At 58.8% G+C, this 19,986-nt stretch overlaps 1 protein-coding gene across 3 annotated transcripts in view; it reads right to left on the bottom strand.

Annotated features, from left to right (window-relative positions):
* The window catches only part of PHACTR3 (phosphatase and actin regulator 3), a 207,348-nt gene that overhangs the window by 13,717 nt on the left and 173,645 nt on the right, over positions 1 to 19,986 (bottom strand). For all 3 annotated transcript variants that reach the window (XM_069495904.1, XM_069495903.1, XM_069495905.1), the window contains one exon: positions 18,836 to 18,989. In XM_069495904.1, the coding sequence (XP_069352005.1) occupies positions 18,836 to 18,989 (154 nt within the window). The remainder of the gene's footprint in view (positions 1 to 18,835; positions 18,990 to 19,986) is intronic.

The following is a 19,986-nucleotide window of genomic DNA, read 5'->3' as shown; positions in this document are numbered from 1 at the left end:
GGACTAGCTTGCTCCTCCGTGTGTCTGAGCCTCTGTGACACAGGAACAGCAAGAGCCCCCCACCCGCCAGGTCTGAATGACGACAGGCCATCACAGGAGAAGCAGTGACACGCAGGACCCCAATTCTGGCCACGGAAGAGCTCAGAGGACAGGATGGAGACTGGGGAAGGGGAGGCACAGGCACTTTTAGGGCAACAGAAATGGACACCACTGGGCCTAGCGGGGGCAGGGGCCCGTGATCCTTCACCCGTGACGTGGCACTTCCTTTGTACTTCTCCTCTGGCCAAGGGCAGATCGTGGGAAGTAAACAGAGGCCACCAGGACTCCCAGGCTGTGAGCTGAAGAAGGCAGGAGGAGGTGGCTGGGGCTGTCCTGGGGATGCCGTCACCTCCTTGTACCTGTCTCTGCTCCCTTGGCCTGAGAGCCAATTCTTCCTCCTCTTCCCCGACCAGTGGCTTCGGGTCTTGGGCTGCACCATACTCTACACAGATTAAACCGAATCAAACCCTTCACTCCGCACACCCAGCCTCCCATAATCCTCCCCTCGCCTGCGCCACTCGTGTGCCGACTTCCTCCCCAGCCCTGGTCTCTGCCTGGTCCACCCTGAGTGTCCATCAGACACACCCACACGCACACATACTCGTGCACAGGCAGAGCCCGGCCCGGGGGGGGTGTGGGGGGAGCCACATGGTAGGCTCCTGGTGACGGCCAGCAGGCCACTGGGGGCACAAGTCAGCGGATGCCCGTCCCATTCCCCGCACTACGCAGGGGCGGGGCCCTGACAGAGCCTCCTGCGCTCGCAGCCTCACGAGGAAGCTGCTCTCAGAGGACCCTCTAGAAACAGCCGGCGCAGAGCTGGGCTTTGGGAACTGAGGAAGCCCCAAGGGGTGGGGCTGGGTGGGGGCCAGAACCCCCGCGGGCGTCCCGACTCCCCCCCCCCCCCCCCCCCCCCGCAGCCACTCCCGGCTCCCGATTCACAAACTGCACGGCCAGTGACGTTCTGGAGCTGCCAGAGCCGGGGAAGCCACCGTCTATTTCTGACTCTCCCGCTGCGAAGCCCAAGTGTGGTGGTTAATTACAGCACCGCGTGGGTGTGGGAGCGACACCAAAAAAAGAAACGCCAGGGACAGAGAGGAGCATCTGCCCGTCTCCCCACCCGGCCCCGCCTGTGCACCGGGAGAGCGGGGTCGGGGAGAAGAGGATGGGGCTGGGCCGGGGACCAGGAAGGGGCTGAACAGGCCCCGGGGACTTCGGCATGGAAGGCATTGACACTGCACACCCGGGAAAGGGGATGCGAGTCATCGTGGGGACCTTGGGGGCTGTCGGGACACGAACAACAGCCCAGCGAGTAACCCCTGGGGACTGCGCTCTCCCCGTGACAGAACTGCAGTGGTCACCTGCACACCGGCCCTGTGCTGTGAACACGGCAGAGGAGACACAGGGGGGCTTGCAGAGTGATGGAGAGAAAGGGTGGACGCAGGACGTCGCCTGGAGGTGCAGCGGACGGGCTGGCACGCTGGGTGGTCAGGATGCCCGGGCTGGGCTCCAGAAGAGATGTCACAGGTGCACGGCCCGTGTGTCAGGTCTGTGAAAGGCTGTCGGATTTCTGTTCCTTCCGGATCAGCGCTGCAGCCCACAGCACTGACCCAGGGTTTGAATTCAGGCCCCAGCTCAGCTACCTGCCAGCCAGGTGACGGGCTAACTGCGGTCGTGAAGGCAGGGCCTTCAGGAGGGAGGCAGGGATGGAGGCCGACACGCGAGGCAGGTGGAGCAAGGACAGAACCTGAGTCCCGGCAACGCAGGTTCAGCCCCGAATCCAGCCGGACCCATAGCTGCCCCCTCCCTTGCACTTCAGTCGCGTCGACAAACATGTTTTTGGTTTTGCTTATGGCCCTTTGGGTTGAGTTTTGTTGCTTGCAAACAGAATGTTGCTTGCATATCTAGGGACCTGTTTTTGGGGTGGGCTGAGGGTAGCCAGCTTGGACCAAGCCCCTGAAATGAGAGTCTGAAGTGCGGGGAAGAGGGAGGTGATTTTGGTGAAGCCCCCCATGTGGGTGTGGTTTTGAGATCCGTCTGAGACCGGGCGAAAGACCGTCCTGGCAAAACAAGGCCCAGGCCCAGCGGCTGTGGGGCATTCCCATCTCTTTTCCAGCTTCCCGAGGGGGGGCCCAAGCTGACTCCCCGCCCTGTCTAGAAAGGCGCTTTGGCAGCAAGGCCATCGTCACAGAGGAGAGAGCGAGCGTTCTAGCGTAAGTCACTCAAGAACGTCAACCCTGGCCGGCCACCGTCTCGCCACGGGCACGGGCAGGTCACTCCCCCGGATCTCCAGTTTTTCTCCCGAGAAAGGAAGGAGAGGAAATCCCCGCAGATGCCCGCTACTGGTGGGTAGTGATGCCAGTACCCAGCTCTCGAGTTGGGGTGAGGCTCTCGGGGGACAGCACGGAAGCACCAAGCCCAGCACGTGGCTGTGCCCCCAGAAGATGCAGTTTCCAAACCGTCCCTGCACGCCCTGCTCCGCTGCTGCCGGGGTGTCCTCCCCACGCGGCCCGACTACCCCACTAGACGCACATCCCCAATCTCCATCTCCTGCCAGTGCCAACATCACGCCAGAGGTTATCAAATCAACGTCTACAGTCACGTCGGTGTGGAGCAGGAGCTGAGAAGCAATTCCTTCCAAACAAGGCAGAAAGCTGCCTGGAGAGAGAAGCCGCAGCTGGAGAACCGGCAGCTCCACACCCACGGGGACGCCGGGACTATTTCGGGAGGCTCCTTCCCGGGAACACCAGTCCTGCCCGCAGCCCAGCTTGAGTCACTGAGGAACGTGGCGGCCCCCGCCTGGAGACGGGGTTCCCCAGCGAGGCGGCGTCTCGTTCAGCAGGACAACCGTGCCAGATGGGCAGGGCCCCAGCGGGGTACGGGCCCCGCGTGCACTCACTGTCGGGGCGGGTGGGGACAAGCACGTGGACCATTAGCCTCAGGCCCCCAGGGTGAGGGAAGAGAGGGGACCTGTTGAGGGCAGGTGGCCTGTAGGATGGGGCCTGGACCAGGGACAGGCACCGGGCAGAGGGGACGGCGCGTGTCCACCTGGGAAACACCAGCCCCTGTCCCGGCCACCTCCTTGCAAGCAGGCGGTCAGCGCACCAAGGGGCCAGCCCCGCCCCAGGGACAACAGGGAGATGTGACCCCAGGACCTCAAGATCACATGGCACAGCTGACCTCCTTACACCACGTCCCCCCACTTGCTTAGCGTCCCCCCAGTGTCCCCAGCTCGGAGGCTGGCTCCAGCCACTACCCAGGCAGCCACCAGCCCCCGCACAGCCTCCTGGTTCCACTCGCTCCTCACTCCCACCCCCCCAGAATCTCCGAGTCCACTGGGTTCCACGGCGCAGCCACCGCCCTGACCCAGGCCACCAGCCTCACACAGGCCCCCGGGGCTCAGGAGCTCCCAGCCCTGGCACCGCACCCCTGCCCAGCAAGCGTCCTGCACGGCAGGTCCCCTTAGCCTCCTACACATGATTAAAAACACGTAGCACCCTATCCGCAACACAAAGGAGGGAAAAGGACGTTAAGTGTTAATCAAATGACACATATGTCAATTTGTGTTCAGACACGACCGCAGGCCCACGGCAGGTAGCGTGGCGAACACGGTAAAGCTGCGTGTATACGCATCACCATGACGATGTCGGTGACAAAGGCAGACGGCCCCAGAGGTGCCAGACTGGCCACTCACATGCCCAGAGAGTCGCTGCCGCTGGGGAAGCTGTTTCCTGAAATGAGGAACAATTCTCCAGAAAGTTCTGAATGGAACAAAGTACACTCTTCCCTCGATTTCCGAGGCGTTTGGGTGTGGGACACTCGGCCTGTGATCAAACTCCACCCAACACCCCCGTGCTCGCCCCAGACACGCTCAGGCTGCAGGCTCAGGTCATTGCAGGCTTTGGACCCTCACGGATGTCCGAGGAACATTCAAAAGTCAAGCAGAACGGGGTGTGGGCGAGCCTTTGCTGCTCAGGAAGTGCCCTAGCCTGCAGGACACCGGGCCTCCTGGGACCGTCCCGAAAACACAGGAGAAGCCCCGGTCACTGTGACAACCCAAGAAGCCGCCCCAAGTTTCCAAAAGGCCACGGAGAACAGCTGGCCTGACTCCTGTGCCCTCGGGCAGCCAACTTCACCCGCTCTGGGAAGCCTCCCGGCTTGGCGGTGAAAGGTTCTTGACGTCTGAGAAGGCACCCCACGTCCCACACCTCCTGTGCCCAGCAGTGATGGGCACACGGGGGTACAGACAGTGTGCCTTCTGCCCGAGGCTCCCGCCCTGCAGGAGGGACAGGTCCCCTCCAGCCTGGGCTCCCCGCAGGGCAGCGTACAGGGTCCCAGCCTCCCAGACCCTCCTTACTCTCATCCTCCACTTCCTGGGCACAGCCAGCCCCTCTCTGCACCTCCAGGTGGAGTGACCACGGCCCCACCTGCTGAGTTTACGGGGAGAATGAAAGCAGAGGCGTGCGGAGGCTCTCGTGGTGCCCACCACACACTGAGCACCTTGGGCCGTCCCGTCCAAAGACAGGTGAGTCCCCGTGGGTGAGTCCTTCCGCCCTCTGCAGCGGGAGCCAGGAACACAGAGTGAATGAGTGAACGAATGCACGCTCGGAACTCAGAGTGAATGAGTGAACGAATGCACACACGAAACACAGAGTGAATGAGTGAACAAATGCATGCATGAAACACAGAGTGAATGAGTGAATGAATACATGCACGGAACTCAGAATGAATGAGTGAATGAGTGAACGAATGCATGCACGGAACTCAGAGTGAATGAGTGAATGAGTGAAGGAACGCATGCACGGAACTCAGAATGAATGAGTGAACGAATGAGTGAAGGAACGCATGCATGAAGCATCAAGGCGCGACCACCAGGTTTTTACCAAGAGACCTGAACCCAAAGCGTGGCTGTGGCACAGCAGCAGGGCAGCCATGGGCCAGCCACCCCTCAGGCCCGTGAAGGACCCCACGCTCCCAGGCCTGGACAGCGGCCACAGCGTGAGGGCAGCAGTGTGCTCGCAACCCCAGGACAAGGCACCAAACTGGCCATTTAGGGACTTGAGACCCACGGGGGCAGGGACTTTGCCTAGTCACTGCCACATCCCTACCCCTTGCTCAGTGCTGGGCACTCAAGCTGGCACAGCCAAATGGGCAGAGGCGTCACCAGGGGCCTGGCTGCAGGGAGCGTGGTCGTGGGCACACGGGACACAGCTAACCCTAAGCTGCGCGACTGGACTACGGCTGTGGGAGTTTTGTAGGGTCCAAAGCCCAGCGCCACTCACAGACCCCGGTGTAAGTAACCACGACCCCAAACAGCATGTCACGGTGCCACCTGCCGACGGGCAGAGGGCAAAAGCCGGGAACCCCACAGTGCTGGCAGGAGCGCAGACAGAGCCCCTCCACCACCGTGCCAGGACTGACAACCAGGGCGCTGCCGTGGGGGCTTCCCTGGCGATAAGGGGCTAAAATCCATCAAAACCTACAAACGCACAGACCCTCCGACCCACAGGTTCCGAGCCCGAGAACAGGTTCTCTGAGGTGCTGGTACCCAGTGGCCTCCTGCAGACAAGTGGGTGAGGATGTTTGTCACAGCAAACGCAGGGCACAGCCCTCAATGCCCAGTTAGGGCCTGGGGAAAGAAACCGGCCAACCCGGCGATGGATTCGGCGCCACCGCGGAACCACACCGGGCCCCGCCCCACCGGCCTTCACGGGGAAGGCTGGCCCGGGGGACCCTGGAGAGGACGCGAGGGCACAAGCGTGGACGCAGAAACTGCGAGCTCGTGTCGCGGTGGGTCATCTGGGCCCCCGACCAGCCTGGCTTGCATGCTGGCTTCCCAGGGATCAGCTGTGGAGTCCGAGATCTGCGCATCTGCTTCTGGCCGCCCTCGAGTCTGGGACGGTCAGTTCGAGTCGCCAACCTGGCACAGCTATAGTCCTCAGTGCGCAGCCAAACAGCCACCCAGGGGACTACCGTGATGGCGTTTTGTGGATGTGACTAAGGCCCACAGTCATCCGACTGCAAATGAGGGAGGTGGCCCTATGTGACCTGGGTGGGCCTGGTCCCACCAGGGGAAAGGCCTCAGAGCTGGGCTGAGGGTCCCTGGAGAAGAAGAAACCCCTCCCTGTGGACGCAGCCTGGGCCATGCCCGGGACCCCGGCTGTCCCCATGGCCTGCCCTGCGGATTCCGGACTTGCCCAGCCCGACCCCACCAGCCGAGTTGTACATCTGTCTGAAACCCGCTGCTTTTGTTCCCAAAACTACTTGTACCAGGTGTACTTGTTTCCGTAATTAGGTAATTTAATTAAGCTTTATGCACACTGATTAAATGATCTCATGCGGATATAAAATGAAAATGTTATTTCTATGAAAACTACATTGAAGCCTTTGGAGTCAGTCAAGGCAAGTTGCTAAAAATGCCACCAAGTTCGCGTGGGAGAGAGAAGTGCGACGCGGGGGGGCGGGTCTCAACGCCAAGGAAGGAGGCAGCACTCAGGACACTTCCCGGCATCTTCAGGTGCTCCCTCCTCTCTGCCCGTAGCAGATCCTTCCTCAAAGAAATGTCCTTGTGCCTACCTCAAAAAAAAATGGCCACATAAATGCACATCTGCACAATTTAGGCCAAAATAAAGTGTGTAAGGCACGAACACATCATGTTTATGATTTTCTCTATTCAGCAGCTTTTCGATTACTTGTGCAGGGCTGAGCCTTGAGGAGAGGGCTCTGTCCACCTTCCCTGAGAGGATGAGGCAGCTTGAAGGACCCACCGCAGGTGACAGGCTCAGCCTCGCCCCCAGACACTGTGTTTCCTGCCTCTGAGCTGTTCCCCCGCCAGGACCCCCTCATCCCTCCCTACCTCCCCGGCTTCCAGGGCCAGCCCCTGCACACTCAGCCATCCCGAATAGCCGCCCCCTCCCCAGGGCTCACGGCCTGCCTCGGTGCCAGCCTGGGAGCTGGAGGAAGGGCCTTGCCCGGCTCAGGGCGGGGGCCCAGGTGGGTGCCCAGCAAGGCTGGTTGGGGAAAACCAGCAGAAACAGAGCGCCACTTACAACTGCCCTTGATTTCAAACAGACAAGCCTGCCACCCACACGGCACATTTCCCCCAGACCCGGAGCCCCTCGGCGCTACCGCTGGACGCTGGACCCCACCAGCACAGGGCAGGCGTCTGGAGCAACAGGCGGGACGGGGGCCTGTCCCAGCTGTGTGCGCGTCACACCATTCCCTCCTGCACCCAGGCTGCACGCCCCGCACCCACCACTCATGTTCTCACCTGACCTCCTCTCCCCCCACACTTGCTGGTAAAATGGAAGCTTCCAGAGGCAGCCCCAGGCTCTGCTCTGTTCCTCCCTCCACCCCACGTCCAGTGCAGAGAGTGGCACACACAGGTTGTTCTGGAAACATCTGTGGTTGAAATAAAATGTCCGGGGTGTGGGGGATAGGGTAGCAGTGTTTGTCCAGGTCACCCCAGGGCCCCGGAGTCCCCATTCCCAACTTCTTGTGGCTTGTCACGCCCCAGAGCCATTGACAAATTCCCTGCAGCTCTGTCCAAGCCCGGGGGATTCTGCACAGACTCCCCGGACCAGGCTGGTCCAGAAACCGAGGCCACCTAACAGATGGGGTGCTCTGCGTTCACTCGTCCATCTGCTCAGCCGTCCCCTCCTTTCTTCTTTAGTCTAACGAAGTCAATCTGAACACCTGCAGTGGCAGAAACGGCCAGTTCCCACCCAGTCTCTGTTCTGTCCTTCTTATCTCAGAACTCAAACTCTATTCAGGGCAGTTTCTTTTCCAACTAAGCAGGGCCAGACGAAGAGATCCTGGCCGTGGAGCTCCAACCAGGTGGATGTGTGTGGGAAGAACCCTCTGGATGCAATGAGTCAGGTGAGATGTTTGCTCCTTTGGGACGTGAGGACAGTGGCTGGTGCTCCTGCAGCCATCCTGGACTATGGAGGACAAACAGCACAAACAACCCAACTGCCGTCTGCAACTATTCCACGGAGCAGGGTGGCTCCAAGCACAGGATCTGGAGTTCAGCCTGCCTGGGTCAAATCTCAGCTCCACTGCACACCAGCTGTGCGACCCTGACATCTTACGTAATCTCTCTGAGCCGCTTCCTCGGCTGCTGAGCACAGCTAGTAACGGCATTTACATCTGCGGCTGGAGTGAATGCAGGCACGGCACAGCCCCTGACACGTGACACAGGTCAGTAAATATTAATGACCTATCACCGTGCTGTTATAACAACTGCCACTCGAATATGACGAGCCCCAATAATGAGTAGGGCAGGGCAGGGCAGTGTCCCCCCAAGCACCCGAGCAGGTTGGTGTCTCACACCCGTTTTGCGGCACCGCCAAGCCAAGAGACTCCCTGGGCTCACTCAGTCCGCGACTTCAGCCAGGCAACCTCCAAACCGACCAGGCCTCCTGCTCCTGGGGTTGAGAATCCTGTCTGATTGATAATGAGTGGGGGTTGATGTTGTCTTGCATTTTCCTAGCAAACATGCTATACCATCTTCTACAGACTCCTAAGTAACAAAAGAAAATGAGCAGCAGCTAACCTTCCCCCAGGACCCAAAAGGAACAAGGTCACTCACTCCCCAGGGATACTGACCAGGGAGCCGGAGCCTCTGCCCTGCACGGGACGGGATTCGGCCCCACTCCCCACGCCCCACGCCCAGACTGGCTCTCCCCCTCTGAACACCGTAACTGCTACCCAAAGAGACGGAGCTTCATATTCATGTCCTCTGAGGCTTAGGTTTTGCCAATTAAACTTTCCCTGATTTGGAAACTCTGTGTTCTGTTGCTTAGCTACTCATCTAAAAGCAGAATAGGCGAGATGCATAGTTTATAGCCAGTGCGTCGCCCTATCCACGCTGGCCTCACCTGCCCCTACCCCACCCCTGCAGGACAGCCAAGTCCCCCTGTGGGGCTGAGGGCGATCTGCACCCGCCCCCCACATCCTGCAGGGCCCGAGCTCAGCCCTGCCTCTCGAGTCCCTTTGCATTTCTGCAACAATCCCTGACCGTGTCCAGTACATCCTGGCGCTCCTCGTGACCTCGGGGGCTAGGTCAGTCACGCAGGCCCCTGACCACAAGGGAGAAGCGGAGGCTGGTGCCACGTCCAGGGCCGGGAGGGCATGCCTCATAGAGCAGACCACACCCCAGTTCCCGTAAGATTTCTCAGCAGAGACAGCCTGGGAGCCCCGCAGCACACTGGACGCTCCCCGGAGGGCCAGGAAAGCTAGGCATATGAGTCTGCTTAAGCAAAAAGGAAGGAAAAATCATATAAATTTCTAAACACAAAAAGCCCTGTTCCTGGGACCCTAAAGTCCAAGGACGATCACAGTGAGCAAGGCCCAGCAGCCCCAGCCCGGCCACTCCACGTCCCACCACTGTCAGTGACCGTGTCCAGGCGGGACCCGGCACCAGGGTCCTGAAGGGCTCTGGGCGGGGGCCTCACTCTCCCCACAGGCGGAGCCCGGACTTCGGGGTGGAGGGCCGAGGTCCCCAGAGTGGCTCCGAGGAAGCTGCAGCCGGGGGACACAAGTCCACCGTGGGGAAGGTGAAGACAGTGATGATGACTATGATGAGGAAGATGATAAAAACGCTGAAGATGATGGTGAAGATGAAGAGAATGAGGAAGTGGAAGATGAAAATGACAAAGACTCAGGTAAAGATGCAAATGGCTCTGGTGAAAGTGATGATGAAGATGAACAAGATGGTGATGAAGATGACAACGAAGACAGTGAAAGGTGCTGGAGATGGTGAAGACGGTGGTGACGCCAGTGCTGGTGACACTGAGGACAGGCCCCAAGTGCAGTTCCCTCGACCCGTGTGGTGATAACTGCCAAATTCTGACATTTCCACACGCCCAGACACGGTTCCAGGCACTGCGGATACAGCCGAGGGGTGAGAAGCTTCTGCTGGGGGTGAGGCAGTGTGAGACTGCGGTGAGGACACCACTCCAGGAACATGCCCGAGACACGGAGCCGCACACCCACGGCGGGCGAGCCTTACGTGTGTGGATGACGTCTCCGTTAAGCTGTTGAAAGGGAGGGATTCCCTGTCCTCGTGGAGCTCAGACTCGTTCATCTTATTCCCTGAGCGCCTCCCGCCCCCAGCACAGTTCCAGGCATTTCACGCTCAGTCCCACTGTGTTCCACCCGCCGCCCTACTGCACGGGCTCTGCTGTCGTCGCACCCATTTTACAGACGAGGGGAGGGTGGTGCAGGCCCGGAGGACAACTTCCCGCGGTCGTGTGCTGGAAAGTGGCAGAGCAGAGCGGAAACTGAGGCCTTCTGTGCGGAGTTCACGCTTCCCAGCCCCGCACCAAGAAGCTTCCTCCAACCAAGGGTGGAGCGGAGAGGGTCGCACACAAGCCCTTCCAGCACCGCCCCGCCCCTGCCCCGGCCCTGCCCTGCCAGAAGAAGAGAACAGCTGGACGGCCCGCGGGGGCCTGGCAGTCCCGGGCCTGGGCGATTCTGCTGCCGACAGTTTAGTGGCATTTGTTCTCCCCACATCAACTCAATAGTCAAAAATCCCCTCAACCTCAGCACAATAAGAACGAGGGCCTCAAAAACAAGTACGTATGTGACTTCATGTCAGAGGTGGCACATGGGTGGCCCTGGGGCCATATGTGGTCCACACATGTGTTTTATGGGGTCCACACATTGCTTTTTAAAACATGTGTAGGCACTCAACACTTAAACGTAGGATATTTCACATAAACATCAGATTTGCAGTTTCTCTTGGAAATTCTAGCCCACACTGGTCTGGCAGTCCCTGTCCGGCATCTGCCCTCTTCAGCAAGAGCACACACTCCCATCTGTCATGTTCCTGCCTGGCCATGTCACATGGAGCGCTGGGATTTCTGACTTCACCTCTGCGGGGCGAGCTCTGAACATCCACCAATCCACCTACCTACCCAGCCATTTAACTACACAACCACCAACCACTTAACTCTCCCCCTGTCCATTCATCTATCTCTTCATCGACCTCGTCATTCGTCTAACTACACAACCCCTGTCCATCCATCCACCCACCTACTCAGCCATTAACTACGCAACCACCCAATCACTTATTCCTCCCACCTATGCATTCATCCAACCATCTCTCCATCCACCTCGTCATCCATGTAACTATGCAACTACCCTACACCCATCCATATTCTTGTAACTATGCAACTACCCCACCACCCATCCATCCATCCAACCATCTCTCCATCCACCTTGTCATCCATGTAATTATGCAACTACCCGCCCCCCACCCATCCATCCATCTCTCCATCCACCTGGTCATTCATGTAACTATGCAACGACCCTACACCCACCCATCCATCCAACCATCTCTCCATCCACCTCATCATCCATGTAACTATGCAACTACACCACCACCTATCCATCCATCCAACCATCTTTCCACCCGTGTGCCCATCCATCTAACTATCCAACCACCTATCTACCCGTCATACAATCATCCCTCTATCCATCCACCACCCGTCCACTCAACAGTTATTAGCTGAGAGCCTATTTTCTTCCAGGCACTGTGGCAGGCACTGAGGATAAGGCGGTCAAGAAGTAAGGTCCTTCCTTCAAGGGAAGTCTACTGCCTAAGTGGAGAACCATTCAAACCAGAGGATGGTCCACGGTGGGCTTCAGGGAGTGGTGAGGCAGGCCTCCATGCAGGCGCTAAGGGGAGGGACTCTGAGCTGGACAGCTCAGGTTCACGTCCTTACTCAGCTACTCCCTGGCTACTAACACTTCTGAGCCTGTTTTCTTATACGCAGAGTGGAGGCTGAGGCTACCACACCAGAATTAAATGCCACATGCACACAAAGTCCTCAGCACATGCAGATGGCTCTAGATCATGGTGGCTACAAAAGGTGAAATTCCTAAAATCAGAGCTATCTGCACACGCAATACGCTTGGAGCTCGCCCACCCAATCATCAAAAGCATGACACACAACCCCCTGTCCATCCATCCACCCACCTACTCAGCCATTAACTACACAACCACCCAAAACATCGATGAACACAGGCCTTATTGCCTGTTTTGAAGCCCTGGGGCCCACGGTGAGATGGGAATCCCACCACAGCAAAGCCTCCCCGCCGTCCCTACCCCAAACGCATTTCTCCCTCCTGAGGATGCCCAGCTGTCAGCACTTTGTTCAAGAATCATCTTGGGCAAAATGAGTTCTTTATGAGTCGACTCATTTACCTCCTTTCTGAAAATCCCTTTGGAAATTTTCCCACTGGCAATTTCAAAGACTAAGCACATGGATGTGCTTTTGTGTATCAGGAAGCCGAGTTCCCCCTCTGAAGTCCCTCTCCATGCATCGTGGCGCCTGCTGGGGAACGTTCGTGCTCTCCTCGCTGCAGGCTGTTCACTAACGAGACGCCTTCGTCGATTGGAGATTCCCTTGACCCTGAGTCCAGCTGGGACCCACAGGCTACAGAGGCCCCAGGTCAGGCTCGTGAGACCCCCCTTGCAGCTGGGGAGCTCAGCACCCTCCCTCTCCACAGCCACGTGAGGGGCTCTCGGCCTCCCCAACACGTCCTATTTTATCCAAACGAAAACACTTGGCTCCCTGTGTGCCCGACATAAAATCACAAATTTATTCCGCAGGAGTCCTAGATACTTCCAGAATGAAGAAAAGGGGATTTCAAGCCCCCACCCCCGCCCCCACCCCCACCCCCACCCCGTGCCATTGAGTTGTGTTTTAAAAGAAAGTTTGAGGCCACCAGCTTCCAGGGGATCGACGGGGCTTCCTTCACCTGAATACACAGACGCCTACTCTGGTCCCTGGTGGTCAGCGGCAAACCGCCCACCACCCTCTCCCTGCATGAACGGGGCATGAGGTCAGAGGAAGACACTGCAGCGGAAACAAACTGACCATAAAGGAAAGACAAGACCACACAAAACCCCATGACCGGCCGCGAATGCCCTTGGCCTCCACGACTGGCTCGCAGCTGAGACCAGCCAGTGGGAAACTGCCGGGCAGCCTCCCCTCGGGCAAGCTCGCCTGCACGCGTGGCCACGGCCACTGCCCCAAACACCAGGAACCTGGATGGCCCAGAGACACGGCCAACGCCACCTGCCCAAACTTGGACAAGTAACCTTCCCCCTTCCTTCTTCCTAGATTCCGCCCCCCAGGGCAGAGCACCCCGCCCCCACTGCCCAGCCCTGGGTGTGCAGCACTGGAGACCAGCCGTCACCCGCCCCCCGCCTCACCCCCAAAGTCGACCCCCCACAATAGCAGAGGGGTCCTCCTCAGACACGGCCACGCTCCGACCCCTCAGGAAAGGCCGAGCCTCCGTATCCACCATCTGACACCCAAGACCCGTCAGGGAGCAACAAGGCAGGAGGCCACCACGCACATGGTGGGGACACACCTGAAGAGGTGGGCAGATGAAGGAAAGGCATCTCCAGGCCGCTGAGGGTGTGAAGAAAAGAGAACGGGATGAGCCATGTCCCTGGGGGATGGCCAGGAAGACCCCCGGGGGAGGTGACCTCTAAGCTGAGTCCTGGATAACCAGAGAGCTATGTGTGGGGCCCACAGCGGGCAGCTGGGGAGCCGCCACCCCCTGGCCCTGGTGCCTTTCTGCCTTCTCTCTCCACCTGCTGTCCCCGCCCGGCCCCGACTCACAGCAACGACGCGACCTCCGGCGGGCAGTGCTGATCCAGGCCTCGTGCTCCCAAGCAGCTGCCCCCGCGGGGGACACCCCTGCCCTCTGCTCCTGTAGCTGGTCCACGCGTCTCTCAGCACATGTCGTGTTACATGCAACGATGTATGTGTGCAGTGTGCACCCGTGAGCATGTCTCATCTCTGCTCTTACCAGCCTAGCACCTGGAGATGTGAACCAGAACTTTCTGTAACTGGGGTGTGCACCCTGAGAGACGGACACGGGCATCTGATGCTGCAGGACAGACCAGGCCTGCTCTCCTGCCGTCTCCACCTTCCCCTGTAAGTAACGTACAACAGACCTTCCGTCACAGCAACCGTGGACTAACCCTGGGGGAGAAGGCAAAATTTGCAAGCGTTTCTCGGGTCGGCCATGGTAACTGTGGCAAGAGCAACCTTCAGCGCTGGCTGCAGGCGGGCCCTGCGCTGGGAGCGTCCTGCGCTGGATGTGCTGGTTCCTCGATGTAGGATGCGTGTAACGCCCTGCACCACCCCACACAGAGCCGCAGGGCGGCAGGCGGCGGTAAGCAGGGGACTCGGCGCAGTGACTGTGGACACTAACTGCCTCCTTAATACAGACATTCACCAGCAACCGGACTGTAGCCGCAGCGTGTCGTCGGCTTCCTAAACCTGGCTGCAGGGAGAGCCCAAGGTGGTGGCATCAGGTGGTTAAGGCTCAGGGGTCCAGAGCAAGCGCCCTGGAGCCTACGGTCTGGCCGCTCACTGGCTGTGAGACGCTGGGAGCACAGCTGGACCTCTCTGTGCCCAGCTGCCCCATCTGCAGAGCGGGGAGGACAGTCCCTCACGGGGACTGCGGGCACAGTGGCGAGGCCGTCCCCACAGCACCCGCCCACGGTCAGGGCCCGGCTGCCCTAGATGCCGCCGTCCTTGGCATCAGAGCTGATTCTTCCTCCTTCCTCTTGTCTGAAATTTACAGAAGAACATTTCCACAGAAGCAAAAGTTGTCGTCCACTCAGGTGGCGGAGCAAACCCACAGCAGAACGAAGGCCCAGCGCGGCCCCACCCCGCAGCCCAAGAGCAGCTTCCCGGGAACACCGTCTCCACGCGCAGCGCGTTCTGTCTCCAGGACCGAAAATAGCCCTGCCTCCCTCGGGCACATCAGGAGGAGGAAGGTTCTCTGAACGCGGCTGCACACCGTGTCCTGCTTCCCTTCCTACGGACAGCCAGGGGCGCCTTCGGGGCGAAAGCAGCCTGTTCCTGATGCGGCAGAACAAAACGTCCGGGTGCGGGAGAGTCTCACTGCCGCGGTAACGCGCGAAGCGCCCGTGCCGGCAGGAGCCACGCAGCACTCATCAGCCTCTCACTGGCCCCGGCACAAAGGGCTCCCCGAGGCCAGCCGTACAGAAGGTCTGTGCACACACAGGGGTGCCTGCCGGGTCCCCGGTCCCCAGGGAGAGTTCAGGACGGTCACCAGCAGGAACACTGCCCAAGCCCCTCCCAGCAGCAGCACTCCTCACTGCCCGGCCCTCTGGTACCTTCTGCCTCAGCCGCTGGCTATGTCACTGTGCCCACTTGGTCCTGCCACGGGCCTGCTGGTGGCCTCTGTTCCCCCTGGGCAGGTGACACCTAGCCCAGGAGTGTGCCTGGCCTCAACTACGCCAGCAGCAGCTCTGGTCCCCAGCCCCTCCTGCTGGGGTTTTTACACCTTTCTACAGGGACAGGCATGGAACCTTCCAAAGGGCCCAGAGGAAGGTGCTGCCCCCAGCTCCATCTCACAAACCAAGACAGGCTCCGAGACGGCAGAGTTCGCGCAAACCCACACGGGAGACGGGATGGCCGGGATCTGAGCCCCAGTCTGTGTTTCTCCAAAACCTGCGCTTGGCTGTGTCTTTCTCTAACTTCCCCCCGCTTCGTGCGGGGTGACACTCTATGCAGCCCCCTGCCACCCCCTCCTGTAACACAGGCGAGGCATCCTTTGCACCCGAGGCCTGGTGGCTGCCCGAACGCACCCGGCTGAAGCCAAACCAATGTGAGAAAATGCACAGCCGTGACTAAGATGAACAAGGCACCGCGGCCTCTCTGTCCAGATCTCTGCCGAGGCCCAGACCTCGTGTTCTCTCAGGCGGCCCCGACTCCAAACCAGCTCCCGCCAGCTGTGTGACCCTGGGCAAGTACCTGCCTTCTCAGCAGGGCTTGAGTTCCTCACCTGTCAAATGGAGTGACACCCCCCCAACACCTGCTCTGTTGGGTTACCGTGAGGATCACTTAAACGTGGGCAAGTTAAGCCAGACTGGCAGCACGTGGTTGGCACCTAACGAAAGCTGGCAGAGCGTCCTCATCGGGGCCCTCCCCACGCGAGGAGGGGGTCAGGACGGAGGCAACGCCGCCTGGGCCTTGGCGCGATCTCTAAGACAGACCTGTCATGTGAAGCGCAGGCACTGTGGGTCTGTAATGCCCTGCTGACACGTGCACACGTGTTCTAGAGGCAGCTGAGCCGTCCCCGACACAGCGCGGGGAAGACCACGGGAGAGCCTCGTTCCTCCCTGGAGTCCCCAGGCCACGCACATGGCGTGTGTCATGGGGTGGGGAGGGGAGCAGAGACCACCTCACCCAGAAGAGCCCCAGGAGCACTCAGAAGACACAATAATATGAGTTTGGAAATAAAAATATAAAATAAAACCACCAAATGCTCTTTGGGGTATAGTAGACGGCACGTTGCCATGGCAACCAGGGGCTGAATTATCCAGCAAGAGATGGCAGAAGAATCTCCAGAAACGAGGCAAAACAAAGACAAAGGGAACAATTAAGCCATTTCTGTGGGGAAAACAAACGACCCCGCCAGGCAGGCCCCGTTCACCTCCCGGGACATAATTTCTAACTGCTGTTTTCTCTGTCTCTAATTCTGGGTTTTCAAACACGGTGACAAACGTCCAGGGAGCTACCATGCTCTGGTCCAGGGTCTAAAATTAAAATTAGTTGGAGACTCAGCGAGTCAGGGCTGAGAGCCCGCGTCCCGGCCCTTCCCACGTGGGGGCCTCCGGCATGACACAGCCCCCACCCCCCCCCCCCGCCGCACCCCAGCCGGGCTTGGGGACCCCACCTTCTTCGCAGCCCGAGCACCGTGGGGTAACGGGGGTAACGCCGGTAGCCTCACTGAACCACGTGTACTGTCAGCGTTTACTCGGCCTTTTTGTTGTTTAAATCAATTCACTTAATATTTTAATTTGAAAGAGAACTCGGTTTGATTACCAAATAGAAAACCATCATCCACTGGCACAGTCGGACGCAAGTGCAAACAACAGGCGGATTAAATGTGATTCTTTCAACCTCCAGGCGGGGAAGGACTTTGAACTGGTGGTACAGGGAGTATGAACCGCAGAGTGTGTGAGGGGTCAGCCAGCACTGCCCAGGACAGAGGTGACCTCCAGCCCGAGGACCCCGTGGCCACCCAGCGGACTCTCGGGGCTGTAACACGGAAGGAGCTCACTCTCGGTGCTGGGTCACAGCCCGACAGCAATGTGGACTCCACGCACATACTGTCCAGCAGATCACACGTGTGCATGCATGTGCACGTGTATATATGTATAGTTACACGCTGCGTGACATTTCATTCAACTACACACTGAAAAAAGATTACGAGGCAGTGAAAAAGTTCCTACTGCCCAGTGACACTGTAGGTGTCGTGACGTTGCAGGACAACATGACTCAGTGTCTGTGGTGATGCTGGTGTAGACAAACCCACCGCGCTGCCGGCGGCGCAAAGCTCTCGCTCGCGCGATTATGTGCACCACGTGAACTTGATGATCGACGGCTGTGCTGCCGGTTCACGTATTTCCTGCACCATACTTTATCGTTACTGCCGAGTGCGGTCCTTGTACGTGTTAAAACAAGTTGACTGCAACACAGCGTCAGGCGGGTCCCCCCCGAGGCACCCAGAGAAGGCACTGCCATCACAGGAGGTGACAGCCCATGCGTGTCACTGCCCTGACGACCTTCCAGGGGGACCAGGTGTGCAGGTGGAGACACGGATATTGCTGATCCCGACCCTGTGCGGCCTAGCTGCCGTGTGTGTTTGTGTCTCAGTTTTTAACAAAAATGTTTAAAAAGTAAAAAAAATTAAAAATTTTAAAAATAGTCAAAAGCTGATAGGATATGGATATAAGGAAAGGAAATAGTTTTTACAGCTGTACAACGTGTTTGGATTTTAAGCTGTGTTATTACAAAAGAGTCAAAAAGCTAAAAAATATTTAAAAGTTTGTAAAGAACGTGACAGTAAGCTAAGGTTAATTTATTATTGAAGAAAGACGAATTATTTTTATAAATTTGGCGCGGCCTAAGCGTGCGGTGTTTATACAGCCCGCGGTGGTGCACAGAGACGTCCGAGGCCTCCACACTCACGGACTCACCCAGAGCAACTCGGGCTGCAAACTCCACCCACGGTGAGTGCCCTACGCAGGTGCCACTTTCCGTCTTTCACACCATGGTTTTACTGTACTTTGTCCACGTGTCGGAATGCTACATACGCAGATGCTGACCACGGTGGCACAGGCGCCCACCGCCCTCCGCGCAGGAGCGGCACAGGTGTGCGGCCTGGGAGGAGCCACGCCGGACGGCACAGGGGTGTGGTGGGCTACACCATCTGGGTTTGCACAATGACGAAATCACCTGATGCCACGCTTCTCAGAACATATCTCTGCCGCTAAGTGACACAGACTGCACGACTGTGTTTAGCCTTTCTTGAAAAACCTTAAAGATTTGGCAATGCTGGATCCACGTTCTTGCAGAAAAACAAACAGGACCTGTCCCCCGTCCCCAGCCCTGACAGGGCACACCCTCACCAGCTTGGCACAGTCCTCACGTGGATCCTACGGACCCGAGATCCCCACAGGGGTGATTTGCCCTCCAGGGGGCATTTAGCGATGCCGGGGCAGTTCTGGTTGTGACGGAACATGTAACGTGCAGGGACCAGGGACACCAAGTCTGCTACGTGCACAGGACAGGCCCCCACAGCAAGAACTGTCAGCCACAGATGCCGACAGCGGCGGGGCCGCGAGACCGGCTGCAGATGCCGTGTCCTGAGCCCGGCCGGGCACCTGGGGAAGCAGGGTCCGCAGAGGACTGAGCCCGTGCGGCCCACGCCGCGCCCACGCGCTGCCACTTACTTGGAGAGCTTCATCTCGATCTGCTGCCGGATCTCCTGCCTCTCCTCGTCGGTCCTCCTGGGGAAGATGTTCCGGTCCTCCAGCTCCTGCTTACTCGGCCGGTTCCTCAGCTTCACCGCCAGGAGCTCCTTCTTGCATTTCCTTGGCAGCGTTCCTAGGAGCCCCACCGAGGGGGAGAGGACAGAAGGGGACAAAGAAAATGGGTCTCAGTGGAGGGCTGGCTTGTGATCGAAGCCACCCACCTGCCGGAGGAAGGGCCCCGGACTGGAGTGACGGAGGGCAGGCCCGAGAGGACACACATCTGCCAGCTTCGGTGCTTTCTCACGGGACGGTGGGCACTACAGGGGCACAGTGATGCCGCCGCCTCCATCCACTAAGCCCCCCCCGCCCCCACTCACGGACACACGTCCCATGGCTGGGGAGCCTATATCCCAAGTCCCAGGGTGATTACTAATAGCACTTTTTCTGTCAAGTGTCCGAGTTTGGACCACGTGGTACCGACACTTTCCCCCGTCCTACCCACTACCCCCTAGCCATGTGGGTCTTCCTTCAGTTCCAAGACATCCTGCCTCACGATCTTCTTGCCATCTTCCCTCTGCCTACCATGCTGCACCGCCCAAGGTGCAGGGCTTGCCTCCTCCTGAGTACGGCCCAGCTTGACTGGGCTCTTCAGAGGCCCACAGGAGCTTCTAATCCCCCCCACGGCCCCTGTTTTAATTCCCCCCTAACTGATGCCTTTCCTGTTGGTTGTTTAAGATCAGTCTCCTCCACAGACGAGGCTCAGGGCCAGCCTGCCCTCCCTGTGTCCCAGAACAGTGTGGCAATGGCAGGTCAACAGTGAGTATCATGGAGTGAACTTGTGGGTGGGCTGATTCCAGGTCAGCTCGGCCTACTCTGGCCTTTGCATCTACGCAAGTCCAGAATGCACTGAGTGACAACAGGGTACACGAGGAGGAGTTTAGGGAACAGAGTATTTATATTTACTTAGAGCAGAGACAGGGTTGGGCTCATTCCCAGGCAGAGGGGGCCAATCCCCAGGTGCTGGGCGGTGCCGGTGTGCTGGTTAGTGGAGCTTGCCGAGTAACAGAGTCCCCACCCGCCCCTGGCAACGCACACATGGACTCCACAGTGTAATGTAGGATGCAGATGGC

Source organism: Eulemur rufifrons, chromosome 20 (assembly GCF_041146395.1).
Source record: "Eulemur rufifrons isolate Redbay chromosome 20, OSU_ERuf_1, whole genome shotgun sequence".
Classification (NCBI taxonomy): domain Eukaryota; kingdom Metazoa; phylum Chordata; class Mammalia; order Primates; family Lemuridae; genus Eulemur; species Eulemur rufifrons.
Note: the sequence above shows the minus strand (reverse complement) of the source record. Positions and strands in the feature narration are given on the sequence as shown.